Source organism: Helianthus annuus, chromosome 16 (genome assembly GCF_002127325.2).
Source record: "Helianthus annuus cultivar XRQ/B chromosome 16, HanXRQr2.0-SUNRISE, whole genome shotgun sequence".
Classification (NCBI taxonomy): Eukaryota; Viridiplantae; Streptophyta; class Magnoliopsida; order Asterales; family Asteraceae; genus Helianthus; species Helianthus annuus.
This window is the reverse complement of record NC_035448.2, coordinates 157,525,229-157,544,920: the sequence shown is the minus strand read 5'-3', so window position 1 is coordinate 157,544,920 and position 19,692 is coordinate 157,525,229. Positions and strand designations below refer to the sequence as shown.

At 39.3% G+C, this 19,692-nt stretch overlaps 1 protein-coding gene across 2 annotated transcripts; it reads left to right on the top strand.

The window, feature by feature from the left end:
- Window positions 1-13,924: 13,924 nt before the first annotated feature.
- Window positions 13,925-15,261, top strand: LOC110915954 (Golgi SNAP receptor complex member 1-2). 2 transcript variants are annotated; one of them, XM_022160707.2, is made up of 4 exons: window positions 13,925-14,052; window positions 14,147-14,212; window positions 14,869-14,998; window positions 15,078-15,261. In XM_022160707.2, exons 2-4 carry the CDS (start codon window positions 14,165-14,167, stop codon window positions 15,173-15,175), a joined length of 276 nt encoding a protein of 91 aa, XP_022016399.1. In that variant the 5' UTR covers window positions 13,925-14,052; window positions 14,147-14,164; the 3' UTR covers window positions 15,176-15,261. The 2 variants fall into 2 exon arrangements, with proteins under 2 accessions (XP_022016399.1, XP_022016398.1); XM_022160706.2 differs by having other exon boundaries at window positions 14,018-14,041.
- The last annotated feature ends 4,431 nt before the right edge of the window (window positions 15,262-19,692 follow it).

Genomic DNA, 19,692 nt, shown 5'->3' with positions numbered 1-19,692 from the left:
ATCCACGATTTACGGGGACTCATTCCAACAATTTCCGAAATGGAAATGGTGGACACAGAGGCGATGATGGTTATTTCAAAGAGTTTTCTTATGTTGACGAATCAGGACGACCCAAGACCATCATGGCTTGGGTCCCACACTCTAACTAAATTTTTGTTGGGGAGTGTAGGAGCAGCTGAAGAGGGCTATCTATATTTGGTATATCGATAGTGGCTGTTCCAGACACATGACAGGAAATAAAGAGTTACTGAACAATTTTAAACAAATTGGTGGTGGTTATGTGAACTTTGCCGGTGAAAAGGGTGGATACATCACCGGTGAAGGCTCTGTGTCAAATGGAAAAATAACGCTGCATAAAGTGAATTACGTTGAAGAATTGAAGCATAACTTGATGTCGGTTTCTCAAATCTGTGATAACAAGTACATGATGCTGTTCACTGATAAAGCTTGCTTCGTTTTGCGTCCGGGATTTGTTGTTCCTGAAGATTGGATCGTTATGAGGGCTCCAAGGGTGAATAACACATATGTCATGGACATGCGCCCGTTGGTTAACTCGTCTGCTCCAGCGAGATGTCTACTTTCAAAGGCGACTGAAGATCAATCGTATCTCTGGCATAGGAGAATGGGCCACGTGCATCTGCGAAAAATGAACCACTTAGTGAAAAATAACTTAGTGTTGGGGGTTCCTTTACGTAGTTTTAATATGCACAATAAATGTGAATCATGTGAAAAAGGAAAAATCAAACGAAAGCCTCATAAACCGAAAACAGTTAACTCAATCCAAAAACCACTTGAATTGCTTCACATGGATCTTTTCGGCCCGATCCATGTTGCTAGCATTGGTGGGATGTCTTATTGCTTAGTTGTCACTGACGATTTCTCACGTTACTCATTGGTATTTTTCTTAAAAACAAAGGATCAAACTGCCGGTATTTTAAGAGACTTATTCAAACAACTTGAGAAAAATTATTCACTTCCTATTAAGAAAATCCGAAGTGACAACGGCACTGAGTTTAAAAATCATAATATGGATGAGTTATGTTGGGAAATGGGAATAGTTCATCAGTTCAGCGCTCCATATGTTCCTCAACAGAACGGAGTTGCAGAACGGAAGAATCGTACCCTGATTGAGGCGGCCCGCTCTATGCTTTCTGAATCAAAATTACCAATTTTCTTCTGAGCCGAGGCGGTAAACACTGCATGTTATGTGTTAAATCATGTGCTTACTGTCAAAAGAGAAGATAAAACGTGTTATGAATTACTTGAAAACAGGAAACCGATCTTATCTGGTTTTCAACCTTTTGGGATTAAGTGTGTTATCAAACGCACCAAAGATACTCCTAAAATGGGGGAAGTTGGTGAAGTGGGGTTCTTTTTGGGATATGCTAATGGAACTCCAAACAAATGCGTTTATAACATCAAGAAGCGAACAGTGGAGATCGTGTTTGATATAACACCTTTGAGTTTCGATCCTCCACCGTCCGAATTCGGACCCAAAAGCGGCTATGATTATGATAAATTATTTGATTCATTTGATCTTCCTGATGTTTCAGAAGAAGATTCGGAGGTTATATACACACATCTTGTGAACAAAGATGAAGTGGATGCGAGCTGGAGAGCAAGTATTCCTACTAATGTGTCTTCGAATGTTCCAGTTGCTGATTCTTCGACCGTAAATGATGTTATTGCTGAGCAGACCCCCAATGCAGCTACTCAAACTACAAGTGGAGATCTATACGTTGACTTTTCAGCATATCCAAATGTTGATGCGTCTTCTGGTAATGGTGAAGCTTCTAGTAGTAATGCGAATGCTGAGGGGGAGATTCAATAGAATTTGGGAAACAATCTTCAAGCGCCGGCAATCCCAGTTCCAAGAACAAATATTCATCATCCTGTTGATAATATTATTGGGAATCCAAATGCGGGAGTGCAAACGCGAAGGAGTATTTCAGAGATGCAATGCCTGTTCTCTGCTATCAAGAACGAAGAAATCTACAATCTTAGCCTGCATAAATGTTTTATCTCTCAGATAGAGCCGAAGAACTATCAAATGGCTCTGAAGGATAATTCTTGGTGTGAGGCGAAGCAAGAAGAGTTAGCTCAGTTTGACAAGTTAAAGGTGTGGAATTTGGTCGATCTTCCAAAAGGCCAACATGCAATCAACACGAAATGGGTTTTCAAGTGCAAGAAAGATGATAAGGGTGTCATTGTCAGAAACAAAGCACGGTTGGTTATTCAAGGCATCAATCAGGAGGAAGGGATTGACTATACCGAAGTTTATGCACCGGTGGCAAGACTGGAAGCTATTCGTTTGTTTCTAGCCTTTGCTGCACACATGCGTATCAAAGTCTATCAGTTCGATGTGAAAAGCGCCTTCCTTTACGGGAAATTGCATAAAACTGTGTATGTGTCCCAACCACCGGGTTTCGAAGCTCCAAGCTTAGACAACAAGGTCTATTTGTTGGACAAGGCTCTCTACGGTCTCCATCAGGCCCCTCGAGCATGGTACGAGACGTTGTCAAAGCATCTATTGGAGCATGGGTTCTCGCGTGGTGCGATTGACTCCACATTGTTCATTTTGAAGAAAGGGGGAGATTTTCTGATCGTGCAAATTTACGTTGATGACATAATTTTTGGTTCTTCAAATGAAGAATTGTGTCGTGAGTTTGAGGCTATGATGAAGTCGAAATTTGAAATGAGCGCAATGGGCGAGTTATCATTCTTTTTAGGTCTTCAAGTGAATCAAGGGAAAACCGGCACGTACGTGCATCAGACAAAGTATGTCCACGAGATTCTCAAAAGATTTGGATTGGAAGATAGCTTACCCTATGACACGCCTCTCCCGACAAATCTCAAGCTTTCACCCGATAATGTGAAAGATCCTGAAGTGGATCCGACTCTATATCGAGCAATGATAGGTTCACTGATGTATCTTACTGCTTCACGACCAGATATTATGTTCTCTGTTTGTTTGTGTGCTAGGTACCAATCAACTCCGAAGGAGTCTCACTTGAAAGCAGTCAAGCGTATTTTCAGATATCTGAAAGGGACGCCTAAGCTTGGATTGTGGTATCCAGCTGAAGGTGGTCTGGATTTGATGGCGTATGCTGACGCAGATTTCGGAGGGTGCCGGATGAACAGAAAGTCAACCTCTGGCGGCGCACAACTTCTTGGGAACCGTCTTGTCTCTTGGCAATGCAAAAAGCAAGTTGTCGTTTCTCTATCCACATGCGAGGCCGAGTACATTGCTGCTTCAAGCTGTTGTGCTCAGGTTTTGTGGATTCAACAGCAAATGAGGGACTACGGTTTGAATTTTACTCGAACTCCTATCCTTGTCGATAACAACTCTACCATTTCCATAACAAACAATCCAGTAAATCACTCACGCACTAAGCACATAGATGTTAGGCATCATTTTATTCGTGACTGTGCTGAGAAGGGTTTAATAGAAGTGGTTAGGGTAGACACCTTGGATAATCTTGCCGACCTATTTACGAAAACATTCGATCGGGCTAAATTTGAAAATCTGGACCGAATGATTGGCATGATCAACCCAGAGTAAAATGCTTTATAAACTCGCATAGAAACTTTATTTAATCTTTTCTGTATAGTTCTTACCGCTTTCGAAAAAATTGAAAAAACTCCAAGAATATTTTACTTAGTTGTAGGATAAATTTCAGAAAAATACAAAAACATATAAAAAATCTAAAATGAAGTCGTGTTGAGATATAAGGGAAATGATAGTACATCGGTTAGTCGTATCTGGTGCAGGACTATGGTCATATATAAAATTAACCGTTAACTGTGACAGCTTCATTATACGTTGCTTCGGTAGGTTTTACGCGTAAATAAGAACATGTCTTTGGTATATAAACATAATGAACTGCGTAACTCGTGTGGCGCATCTCTCGGATATATGGTCTTGGTACCGTAATTTCGTTTGATAGATTGCCGAGGTTCTGAGATACGTGGTCTTTATGCTGTTTATCATCTGGGTATCATGGTTGGTTCTTTTACCGAAAATAACGGGGACGCAAGTCTAGATCTTCCATGATACCATACATACGTGTAAATATCCTTAATTCATGATGCATTCGACCCAAATAAGTGATAAACAATCACATGTCCCACAAAATCATGCGGGAGTCAAGTTCGTCTCTTTGTCTGTACGATGGTACTAAACTGTTCACGGACTTGCTCCTGTGCCCTTTGCATCTGAAATTCAAGTTCCTCCTCAATAAGTGATTCTATCACAAAGGACTTGTTTTCAATCCCAAATAAGTGAGTATCTCACATTAGCTTATACGTCAAAACAAATGATAAATGGTATACTCACCAGTAAAATGATCCCTCGTGCATACCTTGATACGGGAGTATACTCTGAGGTGGGTAAACATAGTTACTGTCAGGTATTAATACACTTAATTTCATATCTCGAAAACAGTGTTCGAAAGCGTGCTAAAACTTAAGTGGACCACAATACCGTTGAACGTCTTGAACTGTCAACATCATACTAAGAGATTAAATTTAATTGTAATGGTTCTTGTGTTGGGTACTGACAAAAAAACCGATATGATCCCTTTGCTCCGATTTCACAAAAAGATAATTAGTGTAAATACGTTCTAGGTTTAATTTCCATTCCAGTCAAAAATTAAAAAATCACAAAAAAGATTCTGCTTTCTTGTTTCTATGTGCGAGTTATCCTGTTAAGTATACTCTAGGGTTGTGAACATTCTTTAATAAGATATTAAATATCAAGTTTCGGTAACTTAAAATAAGTCTTTCACATGAAAATCAGTCGTGCAAGATACATCTAAGTGTGTGTAGGTATTTTCGTCATTTTAAGGTGGTTCGAAAATTTTGTTTCCAAGGTGTGATATTTTTCCAAAAGTATAAGTTTTGAAGTAACCTGTTCTAAATGATCGTGTTTTGAAATACAAATTATTAAATGTTGGTTGTTTAATATTTAAATTGTTGATTCTGAGGTATTGGAATTTATTTTTGGGATGGGATCCAGGTTTGGGCCGATGTCTCCGGGGTCAAGTTTCTTAATCCGGTGTTAAGTGTTTCAGGTCTGGATCGTTCATCTCAAGATGGAAGATTTGGAGAAGCTGTGTGCGTCTGGATCGTTCATCACAAGATGGAGGATTTGAAGAAGCTTCGGCGCCTACCTCTGAAATACCTTGAAGAAGATCGTGTGCTAGCTGATCAGTTCATCAAGGTAGTTCAATTCTGTGTGAAGAGCAAGGTATGGGCAGGAAGCGAGTTCTCGAAGAAAGGATGAAGATCTCAAGACCAATGAAGACCATGCACTGATCAAGGGGGAGTTTGTTAATGCACTTTAGGTGATAAGTGCATGACTCCCATGTTACCAATGAAGGATGAAGATCTCAAGACCAATGAAGACCATGCACTGATCAAGGGGGAGTTTGTTAATGCACTTTAGGTGATAAGTGCATGTCTCCCATTCTATAGGGTCTTTATTGTACATCTAGTGAAACTTAGTCCCAACTTTATCCTAAGACATTTTGTCCAAGTTTTAGGATGGTCTTTTGTCTGAGTTTTGTCTAGGACAAAAGTGTCTGAGTTTTGTTTAGGACAAAAGTCAGATTTTTGCATGTGTAGTTTGTTTGTCCGGGCTTTCTAGTTTTTCTTGAAAGTCCGGGTTTTGCCTTGTATATATACCTTTATGTGGAATAGACAAGGCGGCGATTCTGTGTGAAATTCTGTGCACCTAACCCTAATCATTGTGTGTTTTTGTCTGGCGGCTGCTTTGTGTGAGTGACGTCATTCATCTTCCTCATTACTCAGTGTATTCTTGATTTCTCTCCCAAATCCTTGCATACTAGTGTTTCATCTGCAGTGGTTAATCATCAGGTGGATTCCGCACACCTGTTGGTGGCTTTAGCTGAGTGAGATCTTGGATTAGGAGGCCCTACAAGAAACTGGCTCTTTGCATCTTCAGACTCCCTCTTGGATGATGATCCACAATCTTCAGCATTAATGTCTTCGGACTCCCCCTTTCGAAAAGCTGGGATCGCAGTCTGGAATTCACAGTCTACAAGCTTTGGATCAGAAATCTGGTTCAAACTTTGCTCACACTTTGCAGCTTTCACATGTTCAGGAACGTTGTTTCCTGGCTCTCCATAGCAACAAGATCTGGAACCTGGCTTGAATATGCATATCTTTATGCTGAAAGTCCACAGGAATCGGAACCTGGCTTTCGCATAGCTTTCAAGATTCGAAACCTAGCTGCTTCTACCTGCATAAACTCTACCTTACAATAAATTTCACAAATTTAAAAATTTGACAAATTTAGAAACCATTTGTAGATATCCTTCAAAATGATTTAACATTTATAATCTTTCATTCACCACTTGTAAAAATATCATTTTTCTTTTTTTAAACACATTCTCCCAAACTTGTTGTCCATCATGTTTAGCACTTGGAATTTTGAAAATCAGCTTTTCAACATCAGTTGTCGAAAATGAAAATAAAATGAAATAAAATCTTTTTGATTTTTCAAAATTTATGCTAAAATACACTGAAAATCTTTTTGGATTTTTTCTGTAATGAAAAGTAGTAAAGAAATATTTACAGACAATATTTTTGTGAGTTTGTGTAAGAGGATCATATCAGTTTATCAGTTTACGAGAGAAATCACTAACACCGTTAGGCTTTAAACATTTTAAGTTCTAAACGATTCACTTAGATTGTCAGTATACTGTCTTTAAACATTTTAAGTTCTAAACGATTCACTTAGATTGTCAGTATACTGATCCACTTAAATTTTCACACAAAGTTCACCTGTTTCGGGATATGAGATTAGTGTTTTAAGCACTTAAACTTATTCGCGTGTCCCACCTCGGAATATACTCCCGTATCCAGACTCCTATATTATCTTCGCAGGCCAAGATAGACGATGGAATGAGGAAGGTTGAGGTCTATGCTGGACAGTTGTCTGACTTTAACAACCAGCTTGCCAAGGAAAGGGCAGCGTTTGGGATTGAGAGGGCCAATTATAGGCAGGAGCGAGTTGCCGATGAAGTAGTTACGAAAGACCTGAAGCAACAAGTGAAACAATTGAAGGAGGACAGGAGATGGTTGATTGGATTTGGCATTTGCCGTTTTGTGACTTACCTCCTTCATAGTCAAGAATTTAATCTCCATCTCGCAGGTATATATTCTAAGGCAATGGCTCATGGCCATCATACGGCTCTTATTGTTTGAGATAGATGAACACGTCTTCTGCGTAAGATAATATTAAAATTGACATTGATAACCTATACATACATCGAAGGATAACGAATTCGATTGTAAACAAAAGGTATATGGTCCATTATGAAGGTTTTGATTCAATGAAGTCGAATGATAACGGATTCGAGCGTAATGAATTCGAATAATAATGAACTGGAAATTTGAGATGAACAACATAGATCGATTCAATGATCGAATCTGCATAGAAAGAAGGTCTTGATCGGACTAGAAGATGAAGTACATGAAATTAGGGTTACATGAGGGAGAGATGAGCAAGATTTTGATCAAATGAGCACGGGAGGTTAATTTGGGGGAGAGAGGATAATAAAAAACCTAATATCTGAAAGGCGCGAATCGGAGAAAATTCACCCGCTGGTTTGGATTTTTATGGTCACAAATTTATCCCAATTTCATGTTTGCTACCGCTTTTGTGGTCATAATTTATTGGGTTTAAATTTTCTAGCCCGTCACGTAGCTTTTAGTGAGAAATATGTTGCTAAATTTGCTACCATTGTTTCCAGTAGCAAATTTTAGTGGCAATTGCCTAATTTTCTAGTTGTTAATAAACGCCCGTCCATTGAAAATTTCACATATCTTAGTCTTTTCCTAGTAGTGATATGGGAGACTTTCGTATCCTTTAGTCACGAGTTTCAATGTTCCACCACCTTTTGATTTTCTTCATGGTTGCATGAGAACCCAGTAGCTCGAAAACAAAAGATGGAACTATTAATCACCTCCTTATCGGTTTACGTTATGCAAATTTTGCATGGCGGGTAGACCCACACTCGACATAATACAAATTTAAGCTTCAATTTATTTATAATACCATCCACATGTTATATAATAATTTCCTTATTCAAACATAAAAATGTCTATATCTTATGATAGTTGAGTTTTAGGAAAAGCCATCTAGTTTCAGTTTCAGGGGTTCTAATGAAAAATTCAAATTAGGGTTTAGCCTGCGTTCTCGTCTACATATACGATGTTTGATTTTCATGGACGCCGCAGCCTGCTCTAATACAGTAACTTTAGGGCAAGATGAGATATCTGATTCAGTGTCCATGTAAGTCATTTCCGATTGTTATCTAACTATACATCATGTGCATTAAGAGTTCGACTATAATCTTTGGTATACATGTATCAAAATAGCGGCTTGTTTTCAAAACCCTCTGATCTGTCGATTTTTGCTTTTCGTAATTCAAAAGAATACATGTATAGAGTTTATGTTTACGTTTTCTAAGGTGTATGTTTTTGGATTTTCGGTTTTCTAAATTTAACGTGTTGGCTAATTGAAAAGTTTAATTCACGCTGAATTTGGTCTGAGGGTTTTCTGTCACGAGCGTGTTCTGATTATAAAAGTATATATTTTTTGTGTGTTAGCCATCAATCCACTCAGGGTATACATTGATCTCACTCTAGTCCCAGGATCAGATCATAACATGTTGATCGTTCATAGCTTATCTCTCAGGTATGATGAATTCAAATGTCTATATCCATGTTATATGATTTCTTTTTGGCTCTCACTATTTGCACACCAAGGCAGGCTATCTGCACAATTAGGGTTTACATACGCTGCGTATTGACCAATACGCAGCGTATAGGGTTACCTAAATACGCTGCGTATTGGTCAATACGCAGCGCATATAAGTGGTAGGTACACGACCAGACAGTCAAACCTAGTACCATGTCAAATCAGTCTAACATAGGGTGCGTATTGATCAATACGCACCGTATTGACAGACTGATTTGACCCTGATACGATGTTGTCCAGGGCACGTGAATAAAGTAATACGGTGAGTAGAGACCAATACGCTGCGTATTGACATGTCAGATGAAAGTCTATTTATCCCTCCATTCATATCTGTTACCCATCAAATTCAATTCAATATACGGTGCTTTCCTTTTCATCTTCTTCTTCAGTAAAGAATTGTTAGTTTTTGGTTCAATCTTGTTAAAATGTCATCATTTTGGAAGGATAATTATTTCGGTAATCGCTTTTCTAACGACACATGGGGATCAAATGCTGCCAATGAGGAGGAGGAGGTTGTGTCTGGAGTCCCTGTTGATCAAAAAACACAGTTGCCAGACTTGAACAAGACTCCCACTCCACCTGTTGATGAACCAAATTACCCGGCGCATCAAGTGTGTCCAGATTACGGATACGGGTATGAATCTCCGTACGTGCAACAAAGTGGATACGGTGCTGAGAATGCACCTGTTGATGAACCATATTACCCGACGCAGCAATCGTATCCGGGTTATGGGGTATACGGGGATGAAGGTGGATACGGAAGTTACAGTGGATACGGTGGTGAAGGTGGATACGGGGGTGAAGGTGGTTACAGTGGATATGGGGGCTACGGTGGATACAGTGGATACGATAGATATGGGGGTGACGGTGGTTACAGTGGATACGGGGGCTACGGTGGATACAGTGCATACAGTGCATACGATAGATCTGGGGATGAAGGCGCGTAGGTCCCTAACGAGCGTCGAAACTAAGTTCGTCGTTTTATATTTTAACGACGAACTTACTTTCAACGCGTTAGGGACCTACGCGCCTTACGGTTCGACTTCGACTAAATAATAAAAAAAACTATAATTTAACGACGAACATAGTTTCGACGCACGTAAGGCGCGTACGGTCCTAACGAGCGTCGAAAGTAAGTTCGTCGTTAAAATATATATTTTATTATTATTTAGTCGAAGTCGAACCGTAAGGCGCGTAGGTCCCTAACGAGCGTCGAAAATATATATAGGTCCCTGATGTTTCATAGATTGGCACAAATGGTCCCTGTCAGGGACTATTTTTGTAAAAACTGAAACTGAGGGACTAATTTTGTACACCAGTTAACTAATACGCTGCGTATTGGTAAATACTCAGCGTATAAGGAAGGTCATATACGCTGCGTATTGATCAATACGCAGCGTATATAAAACTGGAAAACTTTTGATACTTCAAACCCACCCAAATGACCCCATTTTTCCAGATGTTTTATATACGCTGCGTATTGACCAATACGCAGCGTATGAAATTGATTTTTAGTTAAAATGGTTAGTTTAAACCTAACTTAGTTAGTTAAATCATAGTTATATCCTAACTAGGTTAGCATTTAATACAAGGGACCACTAACTGAGTTAGAGAACTCAGTTAGTCCAGTTAAGTGCCAAAAACAATAAAAAGGGGGGTTCCTCTTTAAGGAACCGGCCGCTAACCGGTTTCGAACTCACGACCTCTCGTACACAAAGCAACGCACTAACCACTTGGCCGGGAATGCCACATCCGTGTTTATTCATGGAAACAATTACAATTTATGCTCGATTTCGCATCCTTCCATTTATGCTCTATAATTATTATTACACTTTGGTCCCTGAAGTTTCAAGTTTTACAAAAATAGTCCCTGATGTTTCGAAAATTGACAAAAATAGTCCCTGAAGTTTCGAAAATTGACAAAAATGGTCCCTGAAGTTTCGAAAATTGACAAAAATGGTCCCTGAAGTTTCGAACATTGACAAAAATGGTCCCTGAAGTTTTGAAAATTGACAAAAATGGTCCCTGAAGTTTCGAAAATTGACAAAAATGGTCCCTGAAGTTTCGACGCACGTAAGGCGCGTACGGTAACGAGCGTCGAAAGTAAGTTCGTCGTTAAAATATATATTTTTTTATTATTTAGTCGAAGTCGAACCGTAAGGCGCGTAGGTCCCTAACGAGCGTCGAAAATATATATAGGTCCCTGATGTTTCATAGATTGGCACAAATGGTCCCTGTCAGGGACTATTTTTGTAAAAACTGAAACTGAGGGACTAATTTTGTACACCAGTTAGCTAATACGCTGCGTATTGGTCAATACTCAGCGTATATAAAACTGGTAAACTTTTGATACTTCAAACCCACCCAAATGACCTCATTTTTCCAGGTGTTTTATATACGCTGCGTATTGACCAATACGCAGCGTATTGTTAACTGGAAAGATCAGGGAAAGATCAGGGACTAAATTGTAAATATATCAAAAAAGAGGGACCATTTGTGTAAAAGACAATAGGATGCGTATGGATCAATACGCGTCATAGACAAACCTTGTTTTCTGTGCAATGATTGGTTATCAGGCTGAGATCTAGGGTTTATCTACGCTGCGTATTGGTCAATACGCAGCGTATAGGGTTAACCCAATACGCTGCGTATTAACCAATACGCAGCGTAGATAAACCCTAAATTTTGCTAGGGTTTGGTGTGCCAATAGGCACTTTAGTGTGCCAATAGGCACACTTCTTTTTTCAGATTATGAATATATATTTTTGAATGTTAAGTATGTGCTATTATAAATCAGACTTGGTAAAAATGTTCTTTTTTAAGTTACTTATAATTTGAATTATGATCGAATACAGTGGTGAAGAAAAGGTGGGAGACGCCTTTGGCATCCTGAGAATCAGTGACTATGGCACCATCCACGCTACTGCGCCTATATGAAAGGGTACTACTAAAGTTTTGAGATTTTGTTTTTTCCAAAAGATTTATGCTATTGAATATTACACTGATAAAAGTGAGTTACTTGGTTAGAATACTATCTGTTTAAGATTTCTAAGTTTCTAAAGATCTAAATGATGGTTCATTTGGAGATTTTTGTTAAGATCAAGTAAATTTGTTTATGGTGGTATCTTTGTTATTGCATTTTGCGATTTCTAGTTTCCGAGTTAACCAAACTTACAAAACTGGAAGGATACTCTATGTGTGCTGTTTGTTTAATTTGTAAATTTTATTTCAAAATAGATGAATAAAAGATGCATTTCAATAAATTTCTTACACTTTTAAAACTTTCAAGATTGAAAAATTTTCAAGGTTGTGTAAATAAACTAATCTTGTTCTCGCATTATTTTTTCTTATAAATCGAGCCTTTCCATATATTACCAAGAGCTTGAATAGTCAGTTTTCCTTCAATACTGTAGGTATGTCTGGAAAGCAGAATCAAAATGCAAGCAAAAGGAAGAGATCCAATACTGTTAAGGAAGATGATGATTCACCATCCTGGTCGATCCCAGAAATTATCTTATTAATCATGATGCGGCTGGGAATTGTCGACTTTCTTGCATTCAGCGGTGTGTGCAAGTTGTGGCGGACAATTGCACTCACAAACAGGAAAAAGTTCCTGTTGTCTAGACAACGGATGGCCATAAGCATCTCCACTCGAGTGGCTAATAGAAAAGAGTGCTGGTTAGAGGACTGTGACGGAAGTTCCGGACCATCCTTCCCCGTTCTAACAGAAGAGGATCCTTCCCGGTTCACATGGTTGCAGATCCAAACGCCTTTCAGGGTACCTTTGTCTTTTCACAAACAGCGGATAGTGGGTGTTTGTGATCTCATCCCGACACTCTAGGACAGTATCGTTCTCGTTTAATGGTAAACAAGCGAGCTGGACTCATCTGTCATCCAATGTCCCAATCAGTGATTTCACATGTTTTAAAGGAAAAATATATACCCTGAACAAAGACATCGGCTTATGTGAAGGGAGACTCGATCCTAACCCCGCCCTGACACCGCTAAAAATGAAGAATTTTTTGATGTCACATGACTCGATCCAATGTCCCAATCAGTGATTTCACATTTTTAATAATTGTGTCTAGTTAGCTAGTCCAGTATGTTTTCTTTAGGGGACAAAAACTACAGCACCATACATATACGCATCAACAATCATACAGGCTAACAAATTTGGGGCATCACCTATATAAAAGTAAAATCCAATCCAATATCTAATAATTAGGTGCCGTGGATTATCAAAATTCTCTGGAGACTGTCATCTAGGCCCAGATTGACTAAGCATTCTAATTAGGCCCATGTAATCCATAGTTCCAGAGTGAGTATTGTTACTTATGTTTCCATTGTTTGTGATTGACTGATTTCTTATAACTTATAAGAACTCTATCTGATTATTGTGTATGGATACTGGATACAACAGATGTCAGGTTTGAGTGTTTACATGAAGGCAAATTGATTATGAGTATATATTTGAGAGTGAAATTATCAGTTTTGAGTATCCAGTTTCAGAGTTATTAATTCAAACTGATTACCTGATTATTATCATTTGTCCTCTAAAGTTATTAAATAATCAGAATTTCCAAACAATGACAACACTGATTATCTGAGTCTTGTGCTACAGCAGAAGCAAATCCAAACACTATCTCCTGCATTTCATTTTGCTAATTGCTACAACTGATTATTTGATTCTGGTTATTTCAGAAAGCATAACTAGTTATAATAAGCAAATCCCAGAAACCCTCATAATTCACAAATCGCAATCCAACTCATACGGTGTGCTGAAAGATTTTTTTAACACATCCCTAAACCCCCAATTTTAAAGAAAATTTTGAGCTTAGTGATTACACCACATATAAAACAAACCGAAACAAAAAACAAACCCTACTTTGAAACCTTATATACAACCACTAAACAGATGGAGAACTTATACATATTCTAGAAAGTTGAGGATCTGAATATGGTGACGCATTCGATTGAAGCATGAACGTAATGTTAAATAGGAGAAATAATAGCTATTAGATTGATAATTTAATCGGAATGATATGCAGAAGTAATCAGCTTTGAACAAAATATAGCATGTGGAAACAGAAAGCGTTATACACAGTAAATCCATTGCTGTTTTATTATCATTTTGTATTTACAATTGGAATTTGCTTCCCTTCACCTCTCTTTAGGAATTCAGACGAATCAAAGGAAACATAAGCGCGATGACAGAGCATGCTGAGCTCCTAAGTTCTGTAAGAGATGATATCAGTTAGTACAAGGTGTGAAAAGAACTCCTAAACCCCCTCGTTAATATGTATTGACATTATTATCATTATCATTCAGAAAACGTATTATAATCTTAACCGTATGCAGGCATCTGGAAGCCCAAGAATGCAGATACTAAGGGAGCGAGCTGCTATCCATGGAAGCATAGCACATGTAAGTTTTTAATTTAAATCCCACATCATTCTTAAAAGAGTAAAATGCTATTTTCGTCCCTGAAGTTTGCCCAGTTTTGCGACTTTCGTTCAAAGGTTTGTTTTTCCGCATCTGGATCCAAAAGGTTTGAAATCTTGCCATTTTCATCTGGCTCGTTAACACCATCCGTTTTTCTACGTTAAGTCAGGGGTATTCTGTCTTTATACATAAAGTGAAAAAGACAGAATTGCCCTTTAAGTTAACAAAAAAGACGGAAATACCCGTGACTTGGACTTAACGGGGAAAAATGGATGGAGTTAACGAGCAGGATGAAAATGGCAGGATTTTAAACCTTTTGGATCCATATGGGAAAAATAAAACTTTGGACGAAAGTCGCAAAACTGGTAAAACCTCAAGGAAGAAAATGGCATTTTACTCTTCTTTAAATGCTTTTAGGGCCATGTAAAGTTGTAAAACCACAAAACCGTTTTGTGTGTTTTTCCAAAATGAAAAAGTCATATAGGACATCACACAGAAATGTCAAGAACACAACCTGAGTAGGTTTGACCCCCTAACCCACTTTGACCATTACTCCACTTGCAAGTCTGTAAGCTCTAGTTTTCGTGAGGGCATGTTTAAAATTACCAGAAAACTTGAACATATTCGGTATTCTGCAGATGGATGATGTGATAACTCAGGCTCAAACAACTAGAGCAGCCTCGGGGGCTCAGAGGGCCATGTTTGGTGACGTTCAAGGGAAAGTTAAACAACTGAGTGACAAGTTCCCTATCGTTCGTGGCCTAATTGGTATCACTCTTTTACTTTTTAGTTTTGTTACACTCTGCTAATCAGATTTGCAAAATGATTGAATAAATTTTGTTTGCAGGCTCTATTAGAAGGAAGAAATCAAGGGATACTCTCATCCTATCAGCTGTCATAGCGGCTTGTACGTTGTTTCTTATTATATATTGGCTTTCAAAGTGAGAAGGATTATGTTATCATCGCAAACAGTACTGTATTCCTTAGATATCTTGCCCTATTTGTTATAAAATTTGCGACTTAGAGAGACACATGCATGTTGTATATAACAAAAGAACCTTGGATTCGCAGTTTTATTCAAATTCAACACAAAATAAGCATAAGAGATGTTAAAAGCGTGCGCTTCTTGCGCCTAGGCGCATTTTCCAGGCGAGGGGCACCTAAAACGCCTTATGTCGTCAAAGGCGCTCTTCTGGTGAGTTTCCGGCCAGAAAAAGACTCCCCGGCGACTTTTCCGGCCAGATTCCGGCAAACTTATACAGTTTTGATGCTAAATTCAATTCTAGACAAGTTTGTTTGTGGTTTGTTGGTGCACTTGTGTCTGTACTTTGTCTGTATTCGGTCACGATGTAAAACGATGTCCTTGTTAGTCCTGTGAGTTTGACCAAGTCAACCATCCTCCTGGTTTGACTTGGACAAACAGTTTGAATATGGTTGTAATTTGTCTGTTTCGAAGGATGAGACATCGAAGGATGATTTAGATCCTTCGATAAGCTCGAAAGTTAACCTTCGATAGATGCAGATGGACCTCGAAGGATATGCTATCCTTCGAGGTATATGTGTATCGTTCGAGAGCTGAATGCTCGATAGATTATCTATCGAGCAGTCAACATGATCCTTCAGACAGACATTCTGTGTTGGGTATTTATACCCATGCAGTGTGTTCATTTCATTTAGACAGAAGCAAGACAGAAAGCTAGATACGAAAGATAGTGAGAGCATTCTGTCAAGAACACACACACTGTTAGAGAGTTTACAAAACTGATTTGTAAACATTGAGCTTGTAACCGAACCTTTCATACGTATTAATACAAGTAGTGTTAATCGGTGAACTTTGTGTGTCTTGTGTTTATGCTTGTTTCAACTCGGTTTGCATACTAGCTTGGATTCCGCACTTGCTAGTGTGTTTCACATAACAAGGTTAAGGTTTGACCTCATCCTCCGGGGGACCTACAAGTGGTATCAGAGCTTTGGCTCTTTTCCTTGTTAAAACCGAGTTTGTACAAGGTCTTGGTGTGTTTGGACACTTGGTTTAGCACCCGTTTTTAGTGATTTTCTTGCATTTCTTGTCATAAAAACGTGTTCTAAACTAACCGGGTGTGTTAAGGGAAGGTTTGGGTAACTTAAAACTTGTTTTTAAGTATCTTGGTGATTTCCGGTCAAAATTCCGGCTTATCTCCGGTGACCGGGTTCTGGATAAGGTTTTTCCATTTTGGGAATATCTTATTAGTCAAATCCTGTTTGGTGAAAAGGTAAGGTCTGACCATACCCTTTTGCCGAAAGTTGACTACCAACCCATCACCTTTTTCACCAACCTGTCATCTCAGTGTCAGTTGCGTCAGAAGCGATCGAAGGATATCCTTCGAAATCGAAAGATCATCTTTCGATCAAGGAAGCTTCGATAGATAACTATCTTTCGAACAATCCTTCGAAGTGTGAGACTTATCCTTCGATCCAGGGAATCTATTCGAAGGATATATATTCGAAAGATAAGGATATATATTCGAAAGATAAGGATCTTTCAAATTGTGAATCTTTCGAATTTGTGAATCTTTCGAAATCATTGTTCGAAATTCAACAGTGATCTTTCGAACACTGTTGATCCTTCGAACAAGTGCTGATCCTTCGATTGTGGTCTGTTTAGATTTAACAAGTTTGTGTTTTTTTTTTCGGATCCTACGAGCTTGGATCTTTCGGCTTGCTATTATCTGTTGGGATATTCATATAGAATTCAATTTTCTGTTCAAACATGAATCCGAGTTGGTGGGGAACTCCGGCTCCAGATAGTGGAAAATACACAAGTACAGGTTCCACTCCCTCATGATGGGGTACACCGGCTCCAGACAGTGGAAAGTACACGAGTACAAGTTTATCTCCTTCATGGGCCGAGTCTCCGGTGTCGACATCTTCACAAGCAAATGCCATATCGTCAAGTCAATGGGCATTAGTATCGAATCAAACTCCGAGCATTCAAAGTATTTTATTGAGCGAAAGCGAAACCGGAAGTTTGAATCGTCCTCCAAAGTTGATGCACTTAAATGAGTATCCGGGCTGGGTTGATAGATTCCGTACATACGTTCTTGGTCAAAATACCGAACTGTGGATACGTTTCACTACAGATTTCGATCAAGCTATAGAAGTTGCTGCTTCACATACTGCTACGTTTGCCGATCTTCCTGAAGATCAAAAGAAAACATATGATCTGGAAAAGAAAGCATACGCCATTCTCACTCAGGCGTTAAGCAAGGATATCTACCACCAGTTTGTCAGTTTCAAGACAACAAAGAAGTTATGGGACGGGTTGAAAACCAGAGGAGTAGGGAATGAAGCAACACGTCAATTGCGTCATGATCTGCTCAAGAAAGAATTTGACTGTTTCACGTGCATGGATAAGGAGTCTTTGGGAGACATGACAAGCCGGTTTTATCACTTGCTTACCGAGTTGAATAATTTTGGAGTAGCGACAACTGCAGCAGAAGTGGTGAAGAAGTTTGCTGATGCTTTGCCTCCCCAATGGAGTAGTTTCTTGGAAATCCTGAAGTATAACGGAGTGTTGAGAACTACAAATATCAACGACTTCGTGCAGCTTTTGGAAAACAAGGATCAGGAGGAAACATTAAAGGCAAAAAGAGTTCCATTGCCACAGAATCCAGAAATGTATTATGGAACTTCCAGTTCTTCGTCTGCAAGAACCGGTCCACATGCTCCACTACAAACGGCATTTGTCACAAGCACGAATATGTATGGCAATACAGTGCAAGTTCCTGTTAAGCCACCTCCCACCACAGACATGTATGGAAATCCAATACAACCACCTCCTCCTCCTCCTGCTCAACAACATGCGTGTTATGGAGGAACATCATCTGCTGGTCAGCAATCAAAGCCAAATACAGTACAGCTCGACACTTCAAGCTTCTCTAAAGTCAGTGTAGAAGTAGCAAGGGAACACATGGAGCTGCTTAACACTGTAGTGAGCGCGTACTGTGGGTTAATAGAAGGTCAGATTGGCAACATTAATCTGACGCAAGAAGACTATCGGCATATTGATAAGGAAGAGATGGACTTGACGGATATCAAGTGGGCCTTTGCTAGTGCTGTGAGAAGGGCAAAGGATTGGATGGAAAGTACTGGCAGAACCAGCTTGGAAAGCAAGAAAGACACCAAGTATGGGTTCGATAAACAGACAGTAAAATGCTTCAACTGTGGTGAACGGGGTCACTTTAAAAGGGAATGTACAAAGCCAGCACAGCATGGGAACCAGAACCCCTTCAGAAACCAAGGCAACCAGCAGAACCAGAACAGAAACAATGAGCGTACATTAGTGCCTGTCAACAATCAAGCCAACCGGGCACTTGTGGTTCAAGTGGATGAAGGTTGTGACTGGTCAATTCAGTTGAGTGGTGATGCTCAGGATGGTACAGCTTGTTTTGCTAGAATTGTGGAGGAGGCAGTTCACACCAGTGGTGGAGAATCTTCCGCCAGTGGTGGTGAATCTTCTGAAGATGAAGACTCTTCTGGGTACAGCAGGAGTTCAGATGAAGAATCATCCAGTTCAAGGGATGATCATGTGGGTGAGACAGCAAATATTTCGGTTGATGCTGACATTGATGAGCTTTTGGAGGAAGCTGCAGCACTAAGTGATAGAAGATCTATTCTGGTGGATCAAGCTGCTTATTCTTCGTCTTCTCTCCATTCAGCCTTTATGGCTAATGTCGACGGTTCATCAAGTCAGGTATGTGTCGATGAACCCACTGTTGTAAGTTGTGATGAATGTGATAGGTTGCGTGCTAGATGTGCTGATGTAGAGAAAAGTATGTCTGAGTTGCAAGGCAAACATGATGCTTTACAAGCTAGTTTGTTTGACTTGCAAGACAAACATACTACAGTGAATGAGAATTTGTGTGACTTGCAAAGTAAGCATGAAGCTTTGCAAGAAAAGTATGATGTGACTTTTATTCACAATCAGAAATTGACTGTGGACCTTTCCAAATGTACAGAAGCCAATATGTTTTATGAAAATCATGAAAAGGAGTTTAAATCGGTAATCGAAAAGTTAAAGAAAGATAAAACCGAGTTAACTAAAATGGTTTCCAGAAAACAAACTGACATTAATTTGTATATATCTCGCCTTGAGACAATGCAAAAAGAGATGGCTTGTGTAAAAACGGAAAGTGAGGCAATCCAACTCAAGTTAGATAGTTATTTGAGTTCTAGCTATGTGTTGGATCACATCATTGATGTCCAAAAGGAGAAAAGGGACGTCACGTGCATAGGCTATAAGAATTGTCCACCACCAGTGAGACATAACTATGATGCCATGCCGGATGAGGAGGACAGAGTGTTCTTTGAACCATCTGTGCCTCTAGATGTGAAAGAATTTGCAGTAGGGCTCGGATATACAAAGGAAGTATCATCAGATTCGAATGTATCAGCAGATACATGTGTGTCTTCTGCTGAACTGA